The sequence below is a fragment of the Hylaeus volcanicus genome, chromosome 7 (assembly GCF_026283585.1).
Source record: "Hylaeus volcanicus isolate JK05 chromosome 7, UHH_iyHylVolc1.0_haploid, whole genome shotgun sequence".
NCBI lineage: Eukaryota > Metazoa > Arthropoda > Insecta > Hymenoptera > Colletidae > Hylaeus > Hylaeus volcanicus.
Genome location: NC_071982.1, coordinates 17,061,163 through 17,085,333, shown reverse-complemented (window position 1 = coordinate 17,085,333; position 24,171 = coordinate 17,061,163). Strand labels below are relative to the sequence as shown.

At 48.9% G+C, this 24,171-nt stretch overlaps 1 protein-coding gene across 5 annotated transcripts in view; it reads left to right on the top strand.

Moving 5' to 3' along the window:
* LOC128880403 (homeobox protein homothorax) overlaps window positions 1–24,171 on the top strand; it is a 440,840-nt gene that overhangs the window by 321,356 nt on the left and 95,313 nt on the right. For all 5 annotated transcript variants that reach the window (XM_054130450.1, XM_054130449.1, XM_054130448.1 and 2 more), the window contains one exon: window positions 23,659–23,735. In XM_054130450.1, coding sequence (XP_053986425.1) covers window positions 23,659–23,735 — 77 coding nt within the window. The remainder of the gene's footprint in view (window positions 1–23,658; window positions 23,736–24,171) is intronic.

Here is a 24,171-nt window from a genome sequence, read left to right as displayed (position 1 = left end):
TGAGAGGTGTTTGTGTGCGCTTGTACGTGGAGTCAGCACCGTGCGGAGACAGAACGCGAGAGAGAAAGAGGACGGGGACGCATGGGAGCGCGCGGTGAAAGAGCGAGAGAGGCTCGATTCGCGCCTCATTGCCGTCTAAGCGAGAGCCATATCTCTTTGTGGAAACACGAGCCCATGCATCTCCCGCCTTCACCCTGTTCATCTTCCGCGATCTCCTGGAAGGGCCCCTCTAACGAACTCGACGTCCACTTAGGGCCCCTGAAAGGAGCCTCGTAACGAGCAACCCCACCCCCGCGAAAGCGGCTCGGTCGCAGCTCGCGCCTTCGGGGCCGTCACGGGCCCCGCGACGTGCGTGCGATGCGCGCGCACCCTATCCGCCCGGCTGGCCCAATAGTTCGACTGGGGCCTGCTACGTTGAAGCCCCTACTTCGAAAGAGCCGCTTCTTTGGGAATTTTTTTCTTGGTAACCATTCACAGGAACTTCTTCAAACTTTGTATGATTGTTTCGCACGTGTTTTAGGAGGACGTTGAATTTTATTTGTCCCATTTTTGGAATTAATACTTTCGAGATTTGTCCTTTTATAGAAGTGAACGACACAGGTAGCGACAAATTGAAGCAAACATAGAACAGATAGCGAGGGACGTTTTTTCTTCTAAAGTCGAAGAATGAAAATGCACAAACGAAATACTAGTTTCCTTCAGTCTCAATTTCCTGTTGGCACTTTTTCCACGGGACCTTTTTTATGCTATTTTTCAAGGGCTCTATCGCTTTGCGTCAAAAAAGAATTTCCATTTTTTTCGTCGCCGCAAAAGTGACGTAGCCCCTTAATAAACCGCGCGATGACCACCACACGTAACTAACCGACTAACCTGCGGTTCTCCAAGCGGTGAGGAGAGACAGAGAGGGAGCATCGATTCCGAGAGGAAAAGAGAGGAAGAGGGAGAACGGCGCGGTGCATCGTGATGTACGGGCAATCAGCCGCATTAATGCACCGCGTGCGCTGCACGCTCCTATAAACCATATTTATAACACTTCGTACCCGTAATATATCCCGTAGAGCGGGGAGCCCACCATAGCGAGATCTGGTGGGGGTAGAACCGTGAGGGGGGACGGGGCTGAACGTTGACCGATCGGCAGGGTGTGCTGATTATGTGAAAAGTCCCGGGATCGCTACAAGGTAGATTCTGTTCGCTTGATTATCGATGAGCGCGGCCAGGGCCGGGTTCACCCGACAGCAAACGAGACAGGGACACCTTCGCGAAATCAGGAAAAAGGCAAACTGGTAAAGGTAGAACAATCAGCAGGTGGAATTCGTGAATATATTTTTATTTGTTTCTTCTTCAGTTTTCGAGGGCAGTTTTATAAAGAAATAATAGAGAAGTGGCTTGGAAATAATTTATCTTCTACACCATTCGAGGTATTACTATTTTCTTCTCATTCATGGTGCATGATCATTACCTGCAGATTTGATTTATCGTCAATTTTGTCGCATTAGACAGGAAGGGGTCTCCACAGTGGACACTTGGATAGTGGCAAACACTAGCAGCAGCCCTGAGCGTAGGACGGCCGCCAGTCGCCGTGCGCGCATTCGTTAGCGCGGTCTTGTTCCGTCGTTTAAAAGTAATGAAATATTAGCGGCGCGCTCGCGCAGCCGCGCGCCACCTTCTAGCGTATTTATGAATCGGTTATCGGCGTTACGAATCGGCCAGGGTACGAACCGAGCATTGAATTCAGTTTCCATATCACGCGCCGATCCAATTACACCGCTGGTAGCCCTGCTGAAAAGGGCTTCCATGCCCCGGACGACTGGGATTCCCGTCGCGGAAAAATTAAGTTCCAGATATCAGAGCTAACTATCGCGTGTATCGGTAATATAGAATATCATACCGTTCGCTGTTCGACTGATAACGCTGTCGTGTTGCTTCTGGCGGCCATGGGGGATTAAAAACGATCGGCCATCTTTGGAGGTGTTGGCAGGTGTTTTTTTAGGAGAACCTACTGAGTCGGTCTATGGAAATTCCTCGTTTCACTCAGCCAAAAATCGGCTTTCAGGACAACCCTCTAAATTAAACTCTATCGTCAGATTAGGATGACTTCCCCATAGACGCTCAAATGGCTTGAAACCACCTCGACGATCATTAAAATATTTACTCTAGCCGACTCGACCGTTGTCCGATTACAATGGGTCCATGGGGTGACTATCGCTGCAGATACCGCTAATCAGAGCGAATCATGCCGTATCGCGGTCTCGCACTACATCATGCTCGCGGGTCCGCACGGGACGGAGGGGTGGGTCGGGGGTTGACGACTGCGAAACGACCGACGGAGGTGGTGGATTTCGCGTTACGGCCGACCCATTATTATTCATATATTCCGTATCACGTCTGTTCGTACAAACCTACAGCGAGCGACCGCGAGCCATAACAGCTCGTCGTGCCACCCCCGTAAATAGCCTCAGGTATACCTACATGGCAACCACTTTGCGTCGTTCTGCGAGATCGCACCCGCTCCATTCGCAGTCTTGAATATCCTGTCAGGGCTGTTTACTCGAGCTTCCCGACAACACGAAGGGGTTCTTTGCTCCTATTAAAATCCCGCTGATTGTTGTTTTACATCGCGCAACCGTGAACAGCACTTGGGTACCAAATTTTAGTAGCAGTTGTATTATTTATCGAAGCCTATTCGGCAATAATTAGTCAGGCTTGGTCCAACATCCCTAGCAACTCAATCGCAATTGCTTTTAACAATCAAAGCGAAATTAAGATTCTCTGATTAATATCACCTTAATCTCTTAGGATCCTACTTTCGATTTTTCAAGAAAATGCAAATCAAAGAGTAAAAGTTGTTTTCTTGGTTCCCAGTAACCAGTAGGTTCGTCAAAGGAACCGCGTGCGCGGAATTTTGGTAGTCGAACGGCCATCCATCGAGATCGCCTCGGCGATCTGTAATTAGTAACCTACGCTGGAGGGGAGGGACAGAGGGTCGGATATAGAAGGGTAGAGCAAGAGGGAGAGGTAACTTTGGAGGAAAAGGAAGACGACGCGCAGACGGTCTGGGCTCGGGCAAATCGTGGCTCTGGTCAGTCTGTACAGCAATTACCGCTGGGCGCGGCCTCCTCCTTGCATCCTGAACTCCACATTCGACCTCTCGCTGCACTCGTGGCGCACGAATACGCTTCGACTTGGTTGCGACATCGCGGCGAATCTCCTTGATTGTAGTGCAGACGTCTGTGGCGTAACCCAGTAGATTATACCGTTACCGGTCAGACGCCATAGCGAACTTCTCATCTCTGCCCAGTTAGTTGGACTTTTTTACGAGCCGTTCATTGCGTTCATTGATTATTCTTATTAATTTTATGCACCGTTAGATGAAGGCTACGTCTGTATTTATGCATTATGCCTCGTCCAGGATGGCTGTTCTCACGGCGCGACGGTCAGTCGTAAGTTACGCGATTCGAATCCGATCTTCATCAACTGAGACGCTAGGCTCCCACCGGGGGTGTTAGGTACGCGCGTAAAACGTCTGCGGAGCCATGCAAATTTCTGCGTGGGGGTCTTTGTTGGCCGGAGGATACGTGTTAGGTGGATACCCTTCTTTCCGGTCCCGCAGGGAGATAAATAATGGTAACGCGACTCCGCGCGATTCTGTCTACCTTGCGTCCGTCTTGTTTGCATAACCAGCCATATTGGTGGGGTTCGGTGTGGGCCGCGATGCGGCACTCTTCGACGAAATCAAAGCTCGCTGGCTTGAATTCGAGTACGGTATTCTCTTCTTGAAACTACGTTTCCAGCATAGTATCTCAGTTCATTGCGAGGCAGATAGTAGCGAGACTCGTGGTAAGGAATTTGGGCCTTTAACAATAAGCACGAGTCTGACTCGTGATACTTCGTTCAAAGGATTAAGTAAAAAACGGAGAACTATTCCCGCTCAATAATTCAATAGAGATTCCTCGTTATTGCGACGAAAGGCAATTTTTCTCTGGTAATCGAATCCCAAATTTGTTGTGCGATTATTATCAGCTTATAAATAGCTCGTGGGATCACGCGAGGCCATTTTAAGAGGGGCATTGTCGGTGTTTATGACCGCGGCGCGGTAAACCGCTGAGAGGTCCGGGAGCGTGTATCGCGATCGGGGAAAAGCATCATCTGTCAATAACCGTGCCGATAAAAAATGAAAGAACGAGCGAAAGAGAGAAAGAGGCAGAGTGGTGTAAGGGAGGACAGACTGGACGCGTTATGGGTGGTTAGAGCGACGCTAAATTTTACCGAATCGCGCTTGCTATTCCCTTCGATTGGTCGACCATCCCAGCTTTTGACGGACCTATCGCGCGATTGCACGCGTTACGCGCGATTTCCACATCCGTCCCTCGGAGGGAAGCTGGATTAACCCCAGATTTTCGAAATTTAATACTTCGGGGAGCAATTAAAAATATTAAATCAACCTCTGGTCGGTCATGCAATTTTATTGCGCGTTTAAGTACACGAGGAAAGTAACGTGTTGAGAGTCTTTTTGTCAGATATTAATATTGATGTTTTGGTTATTCGCGTGACGGATTAATCGATATCATTAATTGGTAAAAATAATATCTCCCTCTGGACGAGAGGCGATGGAGATTCACGCATTACGGCGCTACGTCATCGCAGGCCGCAGCCATAAAACGGCGGATTATCGAACCGGGGCTTCGCATAAAAATATCTGGCTGTCAATTCGCGGTTACCTGGCTCTCGTTGTCTTCTTCTTATTCGCCGAATTCAATCACTTCCCAAGGAAACTATTTTCGGCGGCGTTGTTTGCAAAAAGGATAATGAGAGAAAACAAACTCAGCGATGGGAATAAAACACGTAATGACTCTCAATTATCCCTGGCAGAATTCGTACGCATAAATCCGTGGACGCGGCGACCGCAGCTGGTCGCAGGCCGTCAAGTCTGGTCATCGAAATAACAATGATTCAATACCTGCGACGCACGAAAAACCGCGTGGGAGCGGGGATCTCGACCCGCTCCACGCATCATTGGTAGCCGAGAAGAGTGCCTCTGATGGGTACAATCAGTTCCAATGATTCTCTCCCAAAATGAAACCAATGGAAAGAAAATATAAAAGAAACAAAAAATTTGTCCTTCGTACAAAGAGTTCATCTACACCTGTAAAGTATTTTATTATTTATTTTTGACAAATAAGTGCGACAGAATTTCAGGAGGCTCATAAGAATGCTTACATGAGAATTCTATATACATTTTAGGTCTATAATGTATCTTATAACAAAATTATAAAAATAGATTCGAAATTTCGATCACGTCTGACAATGACACAAAATCGTTTGAGGTGAGTGTACCTCTCAGAGGCATCCTCCTCGGCTGCCAATGATACGCCACGCAACGATTCCGTTTCCCATCGCGACTACTCCTCGTTACGAGTGCGGAACGATCAGCTTCTCCCATCCCCAGTCGTTTTTGCTTCCTTAAATCGCGCGTTCCCGACGCCCACCTTCCCTCCACGATTTCTTCGTGGCCTGGATCGCTTCTTCCCGCTCTAACGATACCCAGCCGACATACCACCAGTCGATATACAACCTCTGTCTCTTCGTGGAACCATGCCACCGCGCCAATTCCATACGGTGGACAATTAAACCATCGTTGCTTTCTCGAGTGGTTGTTTCTGATACGACAGCGTTCATCGATTCAAACTAGATTGCACTAAACTGTAGAAATGTGAAGGTTAAGCGATCCTTGGATCTAGGAGGCTATAAGCTTGGAATTCTTGAACTTCAACTAAATAAATCCACATGGAATATGCACTTTGAACTAGGATCTAGATAAAATGATTCTTTTATCTATTGAAGTTTAACTTGATGACATATGCAATTCTTTAATATTGAGAACGTGTTGACCCTTTTAGACTTGGAATTTAGATTCTGTCCTCTATCAGGGCCTCCCAATTTTTCCACTCGATTTCAAGACAAATCTTAAATATCCATTCCCAAAGCATATCAAGACCCCTGCATAGCTCTTCGACGACACACGTACCAAAAGTACGGGTCCACTAAGTATCGTACTAACGATACCCCGATCGACATACCGCCAGTCGATATACAACCTCCGCGTCTTCGTGAAAGCATCCCCCCGCGTCGATCCCAGACGATAATTAAACCATCGTTCTGTGTCGGGACCGGTGTATCGCGCCGCGATGTTTAATCGGCGCAAAAGCTCATTCGTATCCGCTCTCGAGTCGAAAGAGAGACTTCAAAGCTCGCTCGAGCGTCGTGCGCGCAAAAAGCGATCCCCGCGACGTTGCGGCGCGGCCTGAAAGCCTGGATGAGTACATAAACAACACTCCCGAGTGGCACGGCGGGACGCGCTAATGACCGGGATATTAAATAACGATAATGACGCCGTCAACGGGGCGGTTTTTTGCTTGGCTCGGAGTCGCCCACGATGACGGGGGCTCCAGGATGCGCCGGATGGCCATCCGACCGCGACGGATTACGCGAGTGCGCCGCTCGAAATTTCGCAAACTTAATTGACCGGAACATCGGGCCGCGGGTCGAAATAATCGACTTCCTTTTGCGGCCATGGCGACCTTTTGTTCGCACGAGTTCTTCTTACTGCTCGTGGTACACGGATACTCGCGCGTATCGATCCTGGATCGAGGTCCGTGTCGGAATCCAAGATGATCTTGGATGTCGAAAGAAGGTATTTTCTTCTCGGGCACTTCTCGGAGGAGCTCCTTTAACACGTTGGTCGCCACGTCATCCAGAAATGGGCGACAGGACTTAATAGACGTTTTCACGAGATTGAGCTTGGCAACCATTGTGTTAAAATTGTTGGGTTTATTTGTAGATAGAGGATGCGTGTATTTTTCCTCGCGTTGAACTATGAATTTGCTCACAGGATGTCCCAACTACAGTAAACACGAGTTAACTGACACTTTGACTCTAACCAGGTCCGAAACAGGTGAACTCCTCGCGGATCAAGCGTGTAACAGGAAGCGGCGTGTCAGGATGATTGCTCCCTTTCCTCAGTAACCAAAACGAGCCAGGCTAATCGAACGCGTCTCGATTCTTGGTCTGTTTTCAGTAATTATTCGAGCGTTCGCAGGACAAGATGATCGATCGATCCGAGCGCAGCGTCCGCGCGTCAGAGGTTTGCAAGACGGTGATCATTACTCGCATCTCACGCTACGCTAAGGACGTTTGAATTATGGATCGCGTGTAATTAAGTCATCTACTGGACGACGCGGGCACCGACCTTACGCTTTTGTGTGGCTACCGCGTGTGGAACTGGAGATTAGGGTGTCTATACCTCTTCGGTTCATTATTAACGTTTAATAATGCGTTATTCACTGATAGGGTTGTATCTTTTTAGCTGCAGTCACCTAACCTTGATCGTAGCCCACTGGTTTGCTCTGATTTTTAGTTTGTGTTCTCAAATTTCCAATAGACGATAGTTTTAAGTAGACTACATCTGAACTAGATCAAGTATCTTTCGAAATTGCTAAAGCTACAGATGATGCCTGAATGTTTATGGCGCAAGGCTTGAATGAAGACGCTCTGAGAGTCCAGTATGTATAATTGAAGATGTGAATGAAGCTGGCTTCAGCATTCGCCTGTGTAGACCAAAGAACTCGTTCTGTGGAATGCGGTTGGCAGCCAGGACTGCGTCTATTGCCTCAGGATTTTGTAGGTGGTTATATAGCTATGATTTCCGCCTGGGTCCACAGTTCTGCTTTCCACTCTTATAAATAATCTCTATGTCGAATCGCATCTCGAAATCGAGACGAGATCGAGATTTATTTCGTCTCGCGCGCATCACTAGTTACTATTCGATTCGGTGTCTCATTTCGATATCAGTGAACTGTCTCTTAAAGTCCCTCGCGTTACGTTTCAACGCGGTGAGTTCGCGATAAAATTTTATTCATTTCCGCGAAAGTTCGTCGCGCTGTCCGCGCCTCGGAATGCCGATAAACGTGCGATTACCGCGGTGGAAACGACCCAGACGCAACGGGACGTTCGCGGCTGGTCGAGGCCAGTTCGTAAAATCGAATGGACGGTCGTTTTTACGTCCGTGCGCCGCGCTCGTCGTCGAGGGCGTTTAATTTTCCGCGTTATGAAGTCCGTCGACGCGATTCAGCAGTTCGAGTCTCTCTTTACGCGCCGTTTCTTAAATATTTTAATTCGAGCGCGACGATTATCACGGCTGTTACACTTTAAATTATTACCGCTTGGTCGTTCCGCGTCGTCAATACTGCCCTAACTGCCTATCAGCTGAACGTCTCGCAGGTGGCGCGCGATTATCGACGAGCCGAGAACTTCATTTTGTCGATTGTGTAGCTGGTTGATGTAGTTTTCTCGGTTATTTCGATTGGAGGAATTTAAGAAATAATAGTGATGGGAGGATAGAATAGGGAAATTAAGGAGATACTATGAATTGATTATTAAAGATTATTAAAAATTAGAGGAGGACCTGAAGACCAAGATGATCCAGAGTTCATAGGATGATGACTCGACAGTCTTCGAACGACGCAGATGGGTTCACCTAGGTCCCTTCCAAGTAAAATACAAGTTCCTATGTCTCAAACTATCCTATGTCTCCAGCTATTCTTGACAAACTTTCACTCCACTCTCGACTTTCATCCCACTCCCTGGTGTGCCAACTTTGACTTCGTAGGATGGATTGTTCTATTGAAAGAGATGCGCGTGATAAAGTCAGCGGCATGAGTTATACCCCAACCAGTGTCCCTATTCCATCCCGACACGTTGTTTTCTCTCGCAACAATGGATCCTTAATTCTTCAATATCAACGCCAGCTGATTTATCATCGCAGCAATATCCTTCCTCCCTCGATAATTTGCGAGATTCTATGCCTTCCCCCGACGCGACGCTTCTCTCGAAACAGATGCCGGTGGAACGATTACCGCCACTCCCATGGACGTCGCGATTTTTCGTATTAATTCGATTGCAACGCCTCGGGCGGACAACAGCCACGCGCACCAGCGTTTAATTTCCATTGGTAGGGAATTTTCGTTATTCCCGCGCGAAGAGCGCCGCTCTATGAAGATCTCGAGGCGTCGCCCGGAGCACTGACAGTCACCTGTCCGTGCTGGCTGGCGTCGGATCCACCGTCGGCCGCCATGGCGAGACCTGCACGCCGCACAGGTGCGCGCCTCGTACCTGGCCCCGATGGATCAATCCTCCGGGGCTCGTGTAACTTCGTGAAAGCCCCGCGATCCGACAGGAAGTTGCCATTCGTCCCTGTAGACACCGAGATCGTCCATTAGCGGTAGGAAGGTAAAGAAATAACGTGGCGAGAATACGACTGCTCTCCGAAGGAAGAATTAATCTTGATAGGGGTAGTTGCATCAACTTGGGAGGTTGTCTACTTAAAGTGTCTGTAAATATATCGGTACCCTCTATGTCTGTTTGCAAAGGATTAATGTTCACACGGAAATATAATCGAAAAGTCCGCGTTTCGCGGAGACTGATATTTATTACCCAGTGCAACGGGCTTCAAAAATGCACGAAAGAGACAACGGGAGGAAGGGAGACGAAGGAATTTGTTCCTATTTGTTTGAATGCGTTATGCAGCTGTCAATGGGTCGGAACCGCGGGGGCGTATGTTCGTCCGGAACGAGCGGTCAACACTTTTCTCCGCGCGCATCACGATCTGTTCCATCCGATCGCGTCAATCACTCAAACTCTTCGACGCGCGGGGTTATCGATGCACCGTGTCCCCCTGCGTCCCCCGTCCTGTTGAGCGACGCTCTATCTGCCAGCGTCGTTTCGAACCGTGAGCGACGTCCTCATTATGAATATTGTATTTTATGATCGCCCATTTTCGTTTGCAACGCGCTGTTTCTTCTTTCCGTTCGATTGCGTTCGCCACCGTCGAATGATCGCGTTTTTTTGCCGCGCGGCGGTGTCGGGCGTTAATTCTTCATGCTCGCTGTCTCGTTTCGCGCTAGAATTTGTCCGTCGACTGGTTACCGGCGGAACGGTACCCTGATAGTTGGAAATAATTTACGGATCCTCGCCTGCGCGCGGGGTTAGCCTCCGGGGTTAAGAATAGAACTCGTTCGTTCGGTTCTTCTGCTGCGAAAATGCGATACGTGTTCGATCCAGGTTCCTGTATTATCCCTCGAGTTGTTAGGAACGGGATGATTTCTTCTGTGATGATTCTTCTGTGAATAATGATCGTCTGCTCGTAGATACTAGAGCTGGAGGTAGTCATAGAAATAGCTCAGCTACTCCAAGGTACGATTCGATTTGGTGCCACATTTCAGTAATAAATAATAATAATGCAATGAAAAAGTGAAGTTAATCGATCTGTGCAGTAAACGGTTCAAATATAAGTATATAAAATAATTTCCAACTGCAGCTCGTGTCCCCCTGTGCGTTTGCTGACTGCCACCCGATAGAGACATTGCAGCGGCGTTTGGCCCGCGGAAAGGAAACGACCGGCGCAGGAATTGAGACGGGAGGGTGAAAAAATGGAGGGAAAAAAAGAATTGCTCGACCGTGCAACCTATGAAACGGCGCGGTACTAAATATTCAAATTAATACGGCACGCTCGCGATACGGCTGATAACGGGCCGTCCGACTTTAGCGATTCGGCTTATCGAGCGCTTGGCCGCTCCTCGCGATGGATACGAATGTTTGCGTGCTTATTCATGAAAGGAACGAGCGATAACGGCCGCCTCCTGTCATTCTTTATCGCTGGAGCCGCGCTGTTACCTCGGCTTCAATAATTCCGAGCCGCTGTCGTGGCCGGCAACATTAACATTGTCAGGTAGGTGTTTTCTCAAGTACGTTTTCAACGTTCCGCTACGTCATCGGGATTGCGGCCTGACTTCGCCCCGCGTGGAAAGAAAAATTGCGCGCACGACGTCGATTGTCGTTTAGCTGTCGACCCGGGGAAGGGAGAAATTACGTATCTGTCTTTAGCGATCTTTAATATAGAAGTGTATTGTCCCTCGGTGCTGTCTGCTCGATCGACTGGACGTTTGTCATAGTTGCTCGTGCTGCAGGTGTCTCCTAACTCTATCTCCGTCTCTGGATACGCCCCCTGCTTTGCAATATTCTGAACTCGAGTATTTCAAAAGCTTTCGGAAATATTGGGGTCTCAACCCTTTGCACTCTGCGCCGTCTAGTTGCAAATCTTTTTGGTATCATTCGATTTGATTATAAATTCTTCTCGCTTTCTTCAAGCGTTGACATAAATCCTTTATAAGTCCAATACCGTCTAAGTATGATTAACACGTAAGCTTCAAAGTGCGACGTTTAGATCGACCAACGAAGCTCCATCGTCTCGAAACTGCTCCATCAGGAGCCGAACAGTACCTCGCCCCGCGTTCCTGTGTCCCTTCGAGTAAGCGTGAAAGTATCCAGGAAACGTAGTTGGAACGAAATCCGAAGGGATCATCGCGGAAAATGAAAATCTCGCTCGCGATCGGGTATTACACGAACACGAGCTAATAAAAAGGGGGGATCGTACACGGGGTGAAGGGATGCAAAAAAAAAAAGGAAGCGTGCAGGTTCGTGGATCTCCTTGTAACCCGTATAGCCCATTCCGGGGCTCGCGTATACGACGCCATTCGCACGAAACCCGACGACTAAACGAAGTCACCCCAACGACGGCACGAAGGGCTGCGGAAAGGGGTTGGACGCCCTGCAAGAGGTTACAAGACGAAATAAATACAATATTATGCAAACGGGCGGGGCTGATCGCGCCGTGGCAAAGCCTCGGGAATCTCGGGAATCCCGAATAAATTGACACTAAACGCGGGGAAGGGTCCTCGCCCCTCGTCCCTGACGCGCGATTTCGTCCTAGACAGCGAGGAGCATCCAGCTACGAGCGCTATGGGGGACGGGGAACGCCGGAAATATATATCGATGCCCCCGCAACACGCCGTATCCCAATATCACCTAACAGCTATTTCGTTTATGCGCGGGGTTGGAGGCGTGGAAGGGCAGAGGAAGCCAGCCGGGAACGTGTTTTTCCGGAATCTATGCATTGCCTGCGCGGAATGACAGCGGGGGTTGATCGTGCTATGATCCCTCGCGCTCTTTTCCCACTGTTTTCTTCCAGGACCTTTCCATACATAGTTTCACCATATTACGTGTGATTCCTTCACTGCAATGACTTCAAGTTGAGGTGATACTGCGTTCAAAATGGTGTAGAATATTTAGACAGACGAAAAACATGAGGAAACTCAAATGTGCAATAGAAGATGCATTAGTATCTTAATAGATCATGGTAGGAAGACATTGAGGGCGACGTTTAGGACTACTAAAGATCCAAGAAGATTTAACGTTATGTTGAGTGATATTCACGATGCGAGATAAATTCGTCTTTCTCCATAAATTGCGTCTTCGTGATGGCAATGCTATTAGTCATTAGGTTATGCGATACTAAACTCCCACTCGATACTGAAAATCTAAGAATCGTTGGTCTGATGTCTCACCTTGCGTCTAACCACTCTTGGTAGTGTAGCGTCAAGGGAAAAACATTTTTCCTTGTCATCCCGGTTAGATGTTAATTTGACGTTTGGCACGATTCACCACGAATATCCTATGGCTCGGGGGTGGCTTTCCGTTTCTTTCTCACCTGGTTTCGTACGGTGTAAATACCAGAGGTATCGTACAATCATCTAAATTACGATCTCAGCGTAGCATTTGCGTCGCGGCCGACGTCGGGCTAGAGGAGCAACGTTCGCGATCCACGTCGATTCTAATCTCCCTCCCTCTTTATCTCGCCACCGCGTCGAACCTTCGGCTGGACAGTAAACTTTGGAACGAAATGGCCCTCCGCGCGAACCGTATCCTTGTTACCGATACCGGTAACGACGAGGACGGCCATTCCCGCGCTGCCCGCATCGACGGGTATATATGCCCGACTCCCACGCTTCCTGTTGCCGTCTACATTCCATCGTCTCCGTCGTAGTCCAATTATTTCCTTTTTTCCGTTCTCTGCGCAGGGGTAAAAAACGATCCAGAGAAATGAAAAATAAACGTCTATATTTTTATAAGCACCCTTTTTCAAATTCTGCTTAAACAAGTAATTCGCCCCGGTTTAGTGGATCGCCGTGCATTCCTTTCCAGGCTAGACAAATATTTATCGGGTGGGTGCAGCTTCTGGAACAATTGAAAAGCTGGCAATTCCTCGGCGCGCGTACACGTCACATATGCACAATGAAATTTGTTAGTGGGTCCGTTCAGCTCGATTAAGCTTTGGCTAACTTATCTCGCTGTATCGCGCTACTTGTGCCCTGTTTGTGGTCACGGGCATTGTTCTGGATTTTCTCATTGCTCGAAACGTTTACCTGCGCCGATTACGTGTTATTTATATCGAATGGCGCGCCGAACGAATTGTTCAGAATGGGACACGATTTCCCAACTGACATCCAGGTCACAGAGAAATACTGCGAGGAGAGTGGTCACACTCGACGTCTCTCGATATAGAAGCGCAATAGAAAACTAAAATACTTAGAAGACGTTACACTAGCCTGTTTAATTCAACGTGTGCGTTTTAAGAAGTGGAGTGATACGAAGGGAAAAATTTTCTATTTATTTCTCTGTTGCATGGTGGACATTATAGTTAATAATATAACGAATCGTTTCCTCTTGCATCGATCGTTCAAGGATCCCTCCACGCTCAGCCTGTCGCTTAGAGTTTGTTGCGAACACGTCCTCGCGAGTGTCAGCCAACGCGTGGCACACTCTATCGCGCACTTGTAAATCGGGCGTAATCGCTACGCAGGTCCGGGTAGAGTCGTCGTAAATCACCATTTGCGAAAACTCGCGTCGTACCGCGTGTACGCCACGGCCTAGAAAACGATCGTTTCGCAACAGAGTTGCTTACCATCCTTATCTCCCGGCCGTTGCGTTCGACGATACCGATGCAGGTCGTTTCACACGCGTGATCCCACGTTCGTTCGGCGAGTCGCGCACCGAAAATCCTCCGCGCGCCGCGATAACGCTTGCACGCGCGATCACGGGGCTTCCCCGTTCTGTCCACGAGTGAGAATCGGTGCCCCGTAGCAGAAAATTACACGCTTTAAATGGATAATTAAATAGCAAACGAAACTGACTGAAAGACTGACTGGGGATGATTGCCGGGTAGCGGCGCGAGCATGAGCGTGGAATTGCCGCCCGGGGGCCCCCTTTCAGGAGGAGGAGGGTTCGTTATTACGCCCCCTCGGCCCCCTTCGTCCGGCTCTAAACTGAACGGAAACGTTATAATTATCCCGATTCCCACAAGTCACGAGTTACGGTCCGATTGACGTGCCGTTGGGGGAAAAAAGATCGACTCCAGTCGAGGAAGAGGACGCCGGTGTTGCGTCGATGATCCTGACGGTGCTGGACTGGTCGGTACGTCCGAATTGTGGCAGGGAATAGTGATTCGTGGCTGGCAAGACGGTAGAATAAAATTAAGACGTATGGATAGGATGATATAACATTGTTACATTAGGGACCAAGATTTTGGAACTGAACAATTGTTTGGAAGAGAGGATGTTCCTACTCTCTCATCAAAGCAATGGGATTGCAATTACACCCGCGACTCGATAACGTTTTGATGGACGTTGACGTCTCGTCCTGTTGCAATAAAGTCGCGATGCAGTTTCCCGAGACCATTAGCGGTGGCAGTTAATCGCGGCGAGTGGCATGGATCCACGGTTTTCTCCCCTGAGCGAGATTAGTCCGTGGTGACCGTTAGTCGTTTCATTAGCACGGTCCAATCAGCCCGATACGGCCCCCAGACGATCCTTGGCGGCGCGGTGCGAGGCCTAATCAATGAAATTGGGAGACAAAGCCGGTCCGTAGCCGGGGTCAACGGTCATCGGTTCCTAGCGACGATTGAGTCGACGTCGAAGAACCTCCGCCTCGAAAGGACACAATGGGGTAGGTGTGTCCGTCGCCACGCTCCTGGGGATCTCCTTACGCACCCTTCGGAGGGCTCGTTCACGGTGATCGGCTAGATCGCACGTCCGATCGTGGAAGATCCCCGGGTCCACCCAGACACGATTGGAACAGAACGGACACGGTCGGTGTTCCTCGGCATGTATGGGCGCGAGCAGACCCCATGGTAGACGGGGTCGCGTGATAATGACAGGCTTGGGCGTCGCATAGTGATTGAGGTGGTCGTGTCACAGAGACCCGGTTCGACCACGCCCTGCAGGTCGCCGTACCAATTCCCATCGATTCCTAAGTCGCTACCCTGAAACCCTTCGTCTAGATGTGAAAATCTTTGCAAATGTTGGATCATCAATAGAGGTATACGTTATTATAAATGGAAGAAGTAAATTCTGACAATTTCCTCAGACATCCGTTACGTCTCCAAAGTCACTCAGTGATAGTAGGGTCTAACTCAGTTCATCGAGAAGTATTTGACATAGCTCGATACAGCCAACTCTTTAAAAAGCCACACAAATGTCATCCTCGTACAACTTAACACTTCATCCCCTTCCTCCCCAGGGCATGTCCAAACGTCAACAAACGAGCTCGAATCCGATATCGATAGCCAAGAAAAATCCGTGTTCCGATTTTTCCAGGGGTCGAGGCGGGGAATGCCGCGGCTGATTATCGAACGCAAGCATGTGAGCCCGCCGCAATGACGGAGCGGATTCAGTTAGCGATATCTATCTGGCAGATGGAGCTCCGCGTTTGCTCGGTTCCCGTCGTCGTTTCGCGGCGAGTCGACATCGCGGCGGCATACCATCTTTGGGCTTGGCTTATCTCGTATCGTTCGAGCTTGGCACGAATAACTGCAGGCGCGTCCTCGCGCATACCTCCATACATTCCATTGTGTTTCGTCCGTAATTACACCGAAAGGGACGTGGCGCGTCTTCGTTCGGCGCGGTCCGTCGCGCGGAGAATGCGTCTCAGGTCTGATTCTAATCAACGCCGTTGCAACCGCGAGACGTCGAACTGACAGCGCGGCTCGGAACGTCGCATCGCTGCGTCTCGATTAGAACAGTGTCACGAGGACGCTAAAATACGGGATGATTTATAGCGATGTCCTCCGAGTCGCTACACATTTTGGGGGTTGTTACAAAGCGGAGATTGTTGCAGAGACGTCTTGCACTTGGCGATAGTCGCAGACGGATTGTAATGAAATATATTGGGGTCTGGGAGCTGAAATAGATTCGAATGGGAGCTAAATGTAGGAGATAATTTCAATGTAAGGTGAAGGGTTGTAAGTGAACGGCTCATATACTGATATATTTACGTAAAACAGTAAGACCGACAACATCACGTGACTCAGCCGAATTTTTGGGGTCACTATTCACCCACTTGCGGTTCAGAGGTCACCGACCAGAGTCGAAGCCTCATTATCAGACGACTCGTAATATCCAGCCGCTGAGATCCCCCGCGCAGACGGTCCTCTCCTCTTAAAGGAAATCCCGTGGAAGTCCTTTCGACGTGCGGCAGCCATTACCTCGCGGCTGCCTCTCCCTCTCCCCCTCTCACAGGCTGCAATAACGGCACATTAAAGGATTTTAACGCCGAAATTGAATAACCCCCGAGGCGGTAACGAAGTTATGCGCGCTCATGGAAATGCCTTATATAGCTATCCACCGATGGAAGGAGACAGTCGGAATGAAGGTATTAGGGATGACTGACGCGCTGACGTCGCCCATTTTGTCTCCTTCTCCGACGTTTTCTCGTGCTCGTTTTCGCATCAGCGAAGACCCAGCGACTCCTACCCTCCATCAAATTGGTCGACCCAGGCAATTTCCCTGACGGACGGATTCCGAATGATCGGCCAGTGGTCCGATTGCAGCTTGGAGAGCGATCGTCTCGTTCGGGGGGATTCCCCGTTTACCGTAACTCGCCAAGTGTACTTTGCCGCGGTCTCCAACGCCACTCTGTCACGTTTCTTGCGGCCGTGGGTAGTTGAGACGCGGGTAACCGGTTTCTTGGAAAGTACCCAGGGACATTCGTCGATGACAAATCTCCCGCTTGTCGATCGAAGACGATTCCATTGAAACTGTCAGTTATCACACTGCTGGAAGATGTAACGTAGGTGAGATCCTGTGCGGAGTTCAGAATTAGAGATTACAGTTCTTCGTGATGATTAAGGTTAGTTAGTATGCTTCATCAAACTTTGAGTCGAACATAGATCCTTTTCCTTGTTTGAAAGAGTTTAACGTGATTTGACGATCATCTTCCAAGTGAAAAAAACTACCCTTGAGCTTAACATTTACTTCCAATCATGCAGAGTTTCTCAGCATCCCCTTCGCAATCTCCCCGATCGTCAGCATTCTCAAAAATCAAAGGAAAAAACGCCAGAGGGCACGAAATCCTGACAGCCCCGTGCTTTCGCCGCGGCTCGCGATGACGAGGCGCGATCTCTGGCGGCTCCCACGCCCCAAACGCCCCGCTCGTTAGTCGTAGTCAGCAGCGGTCGTCATCGACGTGTCATTCGGCGCCGAGGAGCACGGTTATCGAGGGTATATCCCGGAACGAGCCGACGAAGGACACGGGAAAGCACGCCGGGATCCACAGGTCCAACCCAGAGACCGCCCATTCGACATCGCTCGACCTGACGCAGCATAGAGGCTAGCAAATTGTCGTGCTCGCGGGATCGTCGTCGTGTGGGTAGCGTTGAGACGCAGGGAGGGGGATCGCCTTTCCCGTGACAACCGGTATCTGTATCGTCCCGTCGAATCGTAACGAGGGGTACGTGCGCAATTGGCCCGATCACGAGGTGCCATCGTCTCGCGGGGGTGTCGTTATCGTCGCTACCTCGCCGATTCCGTTGGAACGCGATGGCTTATCGACGTCGATTAATAATGGACTTGCCTCGCTGTATCCCGGCTTTCCTATGATTTATCGACTGGTACCCGGTGCCCGCGCGCCCAGGAACAGGTTACAAGGTGAAACATAGCGAGATGCTAATGCGAGGATATTGAATATTAATGGCATCGATGCTTGTTTTCTTCGGCCGCGATCCTTCGCGGAAGCGTCGGAGATGGACGTCATGTTGCATCTTAGGTGTGAAAGAGGATGGTGGTTTAGACATCGAGAACAGTGTTTGCAGAGGTTTAAGTATTAGTTTTTAACCCACCTACCTTTAAATTCGTAGAAGAACGTAGAATCAAATAGAATACCCATAGAACAGAATAGTAAAAGATAAGTTATTGAGATTGTACACGGAGAATCCACACACACACGATAAGAATAACTTCCGGTTAAAGAATTTCATCGCTCAGAAAAAGGATACTTCGCGGTTCGCCAGTTTGTACTGATTTGAATTTGGGTCACGAACGATCTCATTGTCTCGAGAATCGTCTTAGGGAGCAGTTTGCTCCCCGAAAGGGCCACGGTTATTTCAGCTACGTCTCTCCGCTATCAAGGTAGCGGCTCGTGGATGAGGTTAGCGTACCACGAAAAGGGGTCGTCTGGAGGCAATCGGGCTAAACTACGGACTCATTTACACACTTAGCCCCGGCTTCCGCCTGGCTCGTTTCTACCCCAGCCAAAGGCCGTGCCCAAATGGTTTTCATATTGTCTTTTTATCGCCCGTTTTCATTTTATCGCTTGTTTGGCCCGCTGACTCCAGTCGTCCGCCTCGCTGGTTCCGCGCGTCTGCTTCTTTTATTCCGCTGGTCGCGCGAATCGATTTCCATCGGGGATTCCATTTACCTTCTCGCGTTTCACGTGAAGAGATACGCGTGACGCTTTGAAAATGCGAGTGACAGTTCTCTGATGGAAAGACACATGCGCTAGGTGGACCATTCTATCGAAATAATTCTCAGAAGACTCTAGACTTTCTTTGGAACTCAGTGGTAAGGGAGATTTTAGTAACAACCACGAGATAAGGAACCCATTCCCTTCCTAGCCACCCTGTCAGTTGAGCGTTTTATTTCTTAATCGCGAGACGCTCCACGGAGACGTTTGCAAGATTCATTCAATTCGCCAAGTGTTACCTGTAACTTTCTCGCGATAATACTTTTACCCTGAGTCAAACTTGTGCATCGTCACTGGGAGGGTCCGAGGAGGGGGTTTGGGACGACCCTCGTGGAAAAGCATCGGTCGTGCAGGGGTCGGGGAGCAGCCCAGAACGGACCGCCGCGAGCACTTAAGACTATTGTTTTCAATGTAATTGGATAGCTCCTGCTTTCTCTCTTTCTCTCTTTGTCCCTTTTACTTCCGCCTGCCGTTCCGGCAGCTACCTCGCTCCCAGAAGAGGGTGGAAAGCAGTCAGCCAGCCGGTCCCCATGTAGCTTCAACAATTATCTTGATTGTTTTATGCATACACCAACGAGACCGGCGCAAGCCTCGAGGAAAGGGGGACGGGTACTTGGATTTCTCGGGCGAAATGCGAGGTCTAGGTGTTCGTACTTGAAAAGTTTTTGAGAAGGGTCGGTAAGCTTGGTGGTCAAACGCGAGCAATCGCTCTTGAAACGTTCATGTTCGTGGCTGAGACTTTCGCAGCTGTTTCCATGGGAAAGTGATTAGCTATTGGATAAATCGTATCGCTAATTAATAACCTAAAATAAAAATTCACAATTATACACTTTCCCCGAACGAATCTGATCGGTATCGGTTAATGGTCCTCGTTGACTTAATCGCAAGTATCTTTGCACGACTCGTTCAAGCATTCATCTACTCCGACGTATATCACGCGGCAAGTGAAAGGTAAATTACCCCGCAGAGCACGATCGGCGACATGACAAATTCAAATTGAGATGACGTAAGAAATTGCGACTAGAAAGACGCGGCGAAGAATCCCAGGAGGAACGGTCGCGGCGAGTCGCTGTCAGGTCGCAATCCTTCCACGCATTACGGATGAGAAACGCGCGGAACGTTAAAAAAGATAGAAACGAGGCACGCGATCCGCGAATAATCTCGTTAATTACATTACGAGCTGGGCGAAACACCGATCCCGCGGGAACAATGCGCGGTGGCATCTTAATTTTGATCTCTTATTAGCCCCATCGTGATATTAAAGTCACGTAATCGTCATTGAACGCAACAAATCGCGGACATCGCACGCCCCGTCTATCCTCACGTTCGTGAAAGCACGAAACGTATGCGAAAAACACTGATACGTATCGCTCGACGAGTTTGTCTCGTACTTAGGCAACAAAACCGTCGCATATTTTTCAAATCCGACGCGGTACGATTCCGACGATAGTTATCCGAGGAGACGCAGCACGACGGGGAATTAGGATCGCGCCGCTTTATCATACTTTCGTTGTCGCTGGTACTCTTTAATATTAAATGTAGGTAAACGAGATTTACGAGATTAGGGGTATGGCGTGTGTTATGGAATTGCTGTTTCACTGGTCTCTGCACTGCAAGTATGCCTTATCTGTGCTTTTGTATTTAGTCGTTAATTTATACTGCATTTAATTCTCCAAATTAAAATCCTCGTTATTTATCCTCCTAAATTAGGTTCCCGTAGAGCTCAAATTATAGCATAATTGAGAACTAAATTCACAACCTTCTGAGCCAGACTTCTGGCATTTTCTATCAATCCTCTCCTCCCAGAAAACAAGAAATCATCGAGAAATCTCTACGAAGACGGTCAGTTTACACTCGAGACCTGTCGCCACCTAAAAATGCCTAAAATTCGGGAGGACCCATGTTCACCCAACCTCCTTCCATCGTAATATCCACTTTCCTTAATCCGCTGCACCAATTTCCACTAAATCGAGTCCCACGTGTTCTGCTACCTTGTACACCCATTGACTTTAACCAGGGAAGTTATCGCGCCTTCTCGCGGCGGTCGATTAAATCAGGCCCGGTAACGCGACCGCCGACGACACGATTGTAACTCACCTGCAGCGATACACCGGCGTTAAATTCGACGCGAAATCGGGCCCAGGGCCGATGCCAAGCCCCCGGGTGTGCGTGCAGACGCGAGCGGATCCAAGCTGCGCGTAAAAGCCCGCGGCTGCACCGCAAGCGGCCGAACCGCATCATATTTTTACATAATTAGCACGTGGCGCTCGCGGTATTACGTTCCCTGTTCGCCCCCACCCCTTCTACACCTTTCCCCGTGAGGGTGATCCTGGGTCGTTACTTTTTGTCGAAGCCTGCGGTATTTTTGGAAACCACCGTGGCCCGCAGATCCCCGTCGACCCCTCGCCCTGTATATCATGTTTCTTGGAGGCGAGCCACGGTATACATACACCAGAAGCGTGGCTTCATGTCCTAGCCCCCCCGTTCACCCCCGTCCCGGTGAGCGAAAGCCCATTGTGCGGCCGTGTATACGCGATCCAAGCGATTCTTATCCTAATTAAATCGGCCGAGAGCATTGTCTGGGCGTAGAGTTTCTATCGGATCTCGCCTGGGCTACCTAGCTTGTTCCCCCGTTGTAACGTCATATCGAGGGCCGGGCGGGGGTGGATTCAGACGCGACTGTGCGCAACCCGGGACTTGACGGGATCGATCCACGATCCAGGATTCTGGGGCCGTGTCGCGCCTGAGGCGACAAGTTAGCTGCGAGCTCGTCCACTGGTTCCTGATCAAACTTCGTCGCTGGCGAACTTCGAGTTTTCGGGGTGAATTTAAGTTAAAGTTGAATTATAATAAACATTCCAACATCAAAAATTGATACTGACTCCATGAGCCTAGACAAAGTCTATCGGCATCCTATCTCAATCCTCTCTGAGTCTGAATACCGATGATCCATTTCAGACAATCGTAAAAAAATTGCCACGTACAAGTGCCGCAATTAGACGATACGCAACAAGTAGATTAACGTCATGGGGCTTTCTATACACCTGTTTTCGCTGTTTGGTGCGTAAGTTTGCGCGCGTGTCGTTCGTCTTCCCGCACCTTGGCACCCATCGGCGTCGGCGGAGCGCTCGGAAAGATCCCAAGCAGCGGCCGCAAGTGCGAAATTAATGCGGGCAGTAACTTCCCTGGAAGAACGATGAGATTTATACACGAATTTATGGACTGCCGCGGCAAGACCGATGGAATAACCGAGGGAGTGCATCGCTTATGCATCTAGCTCCAGTTTCGCGGCCGCGGACCGTTTGAGATCTTGCCAATGGCGATTCTCGACCCGTGTCGTTTCGTTTGAAGTCACAAAGACATTTTCACGAGTAAAACTGATTGCTTTAGGACTGATTTTTTCTTAAGATTATTTAAAAAAATGATTCAATTGCAGAGGTTCCCCAGCAGGCTTCCCCATCCACCCAATGCTCGAGCCAAGTCCCCGACCATATTGCATGTAACACAAAAATTTCTACCGACGTTACCACGTCTCCAAATTTTTACAATTACACCGCCTAGCGCCCCTAATCTCTTAATTTGCGTTTCCACGAATTTATGCAACCCGGTAGCACCGTACCACCCCGAAGGTAACGGTCGCAATTCAGAAAGTTGTTATTCCGCGGGACCAGTGTTAGGGAACGAGCTCCGCGTGTAAAAAAAAAGAAAAAAAGGAACGAGGAGGAAGGGAACGTTAAAACCGACGCAAGAGAATAATTTACAGCGACCTCTGCGGCGAGCTTACAACGGGGCTGCGACTTTCCTCCGCGAGCACTAAATCCCAGCGCAACGTTGTAAACCCGGCGTCGTTTTAGCAATGTTATCGCGCGTGTACGTCGATTTCTTTGGATGATTCGCGAACGGAAAGATTATCTTGTAAACCGCTTATCCGAGGCTCGTTTCACCGTGGGCTGTCCACGGGCTGACCTTTCCCTCGTATATCTTCGATGGCCCCTCATAAAGTCTGCCTTTCGTGAAAGCCAATACGAGCAACGACGGATCGCGTCATCTCCGGCAGAAGCGCATCTGCGTCGATGCGACAGCGCGATAAAGCGTCCCTCTCCAACGACTGCCTCTTTCCCTTTTTTTTTTTATCCCTGCTTTGTCCCTCATCCCCTCCTCCCACGTGTTGTTCTTCTTTTTCTTGTTTTCGTTCTAGTCGTTGCGCAACGATAAATAATAATTCACAGGTGTGTCCAGACGACGAGGCGCATGTAACGCGCCTGCTGTCGCGCAGATAAAAGTTCCCGGTGCATCTATGCGCTCTGTGCACTTACCTGTTACGCGATAAATCACTCGATAAATTGTTTAAAAGCACGGTCCACCCCGGGGGGAGCGCGCTTTTCCTCGTAAATAATGGTTCGGGAAACGAGGAAGGGGGATCTAGTCAGGTATTACTGATGGGTTTCGGGACCAGGTGCCAGCCATTTTTTTTAATGGACGAGATTAGCACAGGGACTTTGTAAGGAGGTTAGAATTGGAAGATTAGGGGAATGAGACGAATCTAGTTCAGACTAAACTATCAAGCAGATATTCATGATTACTTTCGTTAATTTCTGTCATTAATCTTCTCAATGATAATTTTAAATTGAATTTATTTGCTCTGTTTGGTATCACTCGGTACTGCATTTGTGTTGCATTAGATTCGATTAGCTTATGGCAAAGGAATAATACACGGATGAAACGATGAGACCCCAGGGAACCCTTCGACTAATTTGTATATACGTCTGGTACCCCTCGAGTCTTATTTTCTCATCTACTAATCTGTACGGAGTTGTGTTAGTCCAGCATTAAGATCACGATCTTAGATCCTCATCAAAAATTTTATTAGAAACGTCTCCTTTAGAGTGATGAATAAATAGTATAAATAGTGACGCGGTTTGTTGTGCAACCACGATTTGTAACTAACGTTGTTTTTCTTTTTTGTTGCAGCATCCGTACCCTTCGGAAGACCAGAAGAAGCAGCTGGCACAGGACACGGGGTTGACGATCCTTCAAGTTAACAACTGGTGAGTGACCTGAAAAACCTATCATCTATTGCGTTGTAACCTACGAGGCGTTCTAAAATATTAAACGCGTTACCTGTACGTGGGAATTGACTGCAGACACACGTCAATCAACAAAATAATGTAAATTGACTTTTAACTAAACTTCAGATACTATTTCACTCACGCGTGTCAATGTTACGGAACACTTCATACCTTACAACGCAATAACTTCTTTCATAGAATAGCTCGCGTGTGCTACATGTTATTCAGGTATTCGACTACTCCTCAAACAATACCCATTGTCGCGACACAAAGCGTTCTCCAATAATTCAGCGTGACACCGTGGAACCTCCGCCATCCGAACCAGAAGCAAAACACCACTTGGAACGTTTTGACGCCAAACCACTTTCCTCTAGCCACTAGGAGTGGACAGTTCGTAAAAGTTCACGAATTGCCT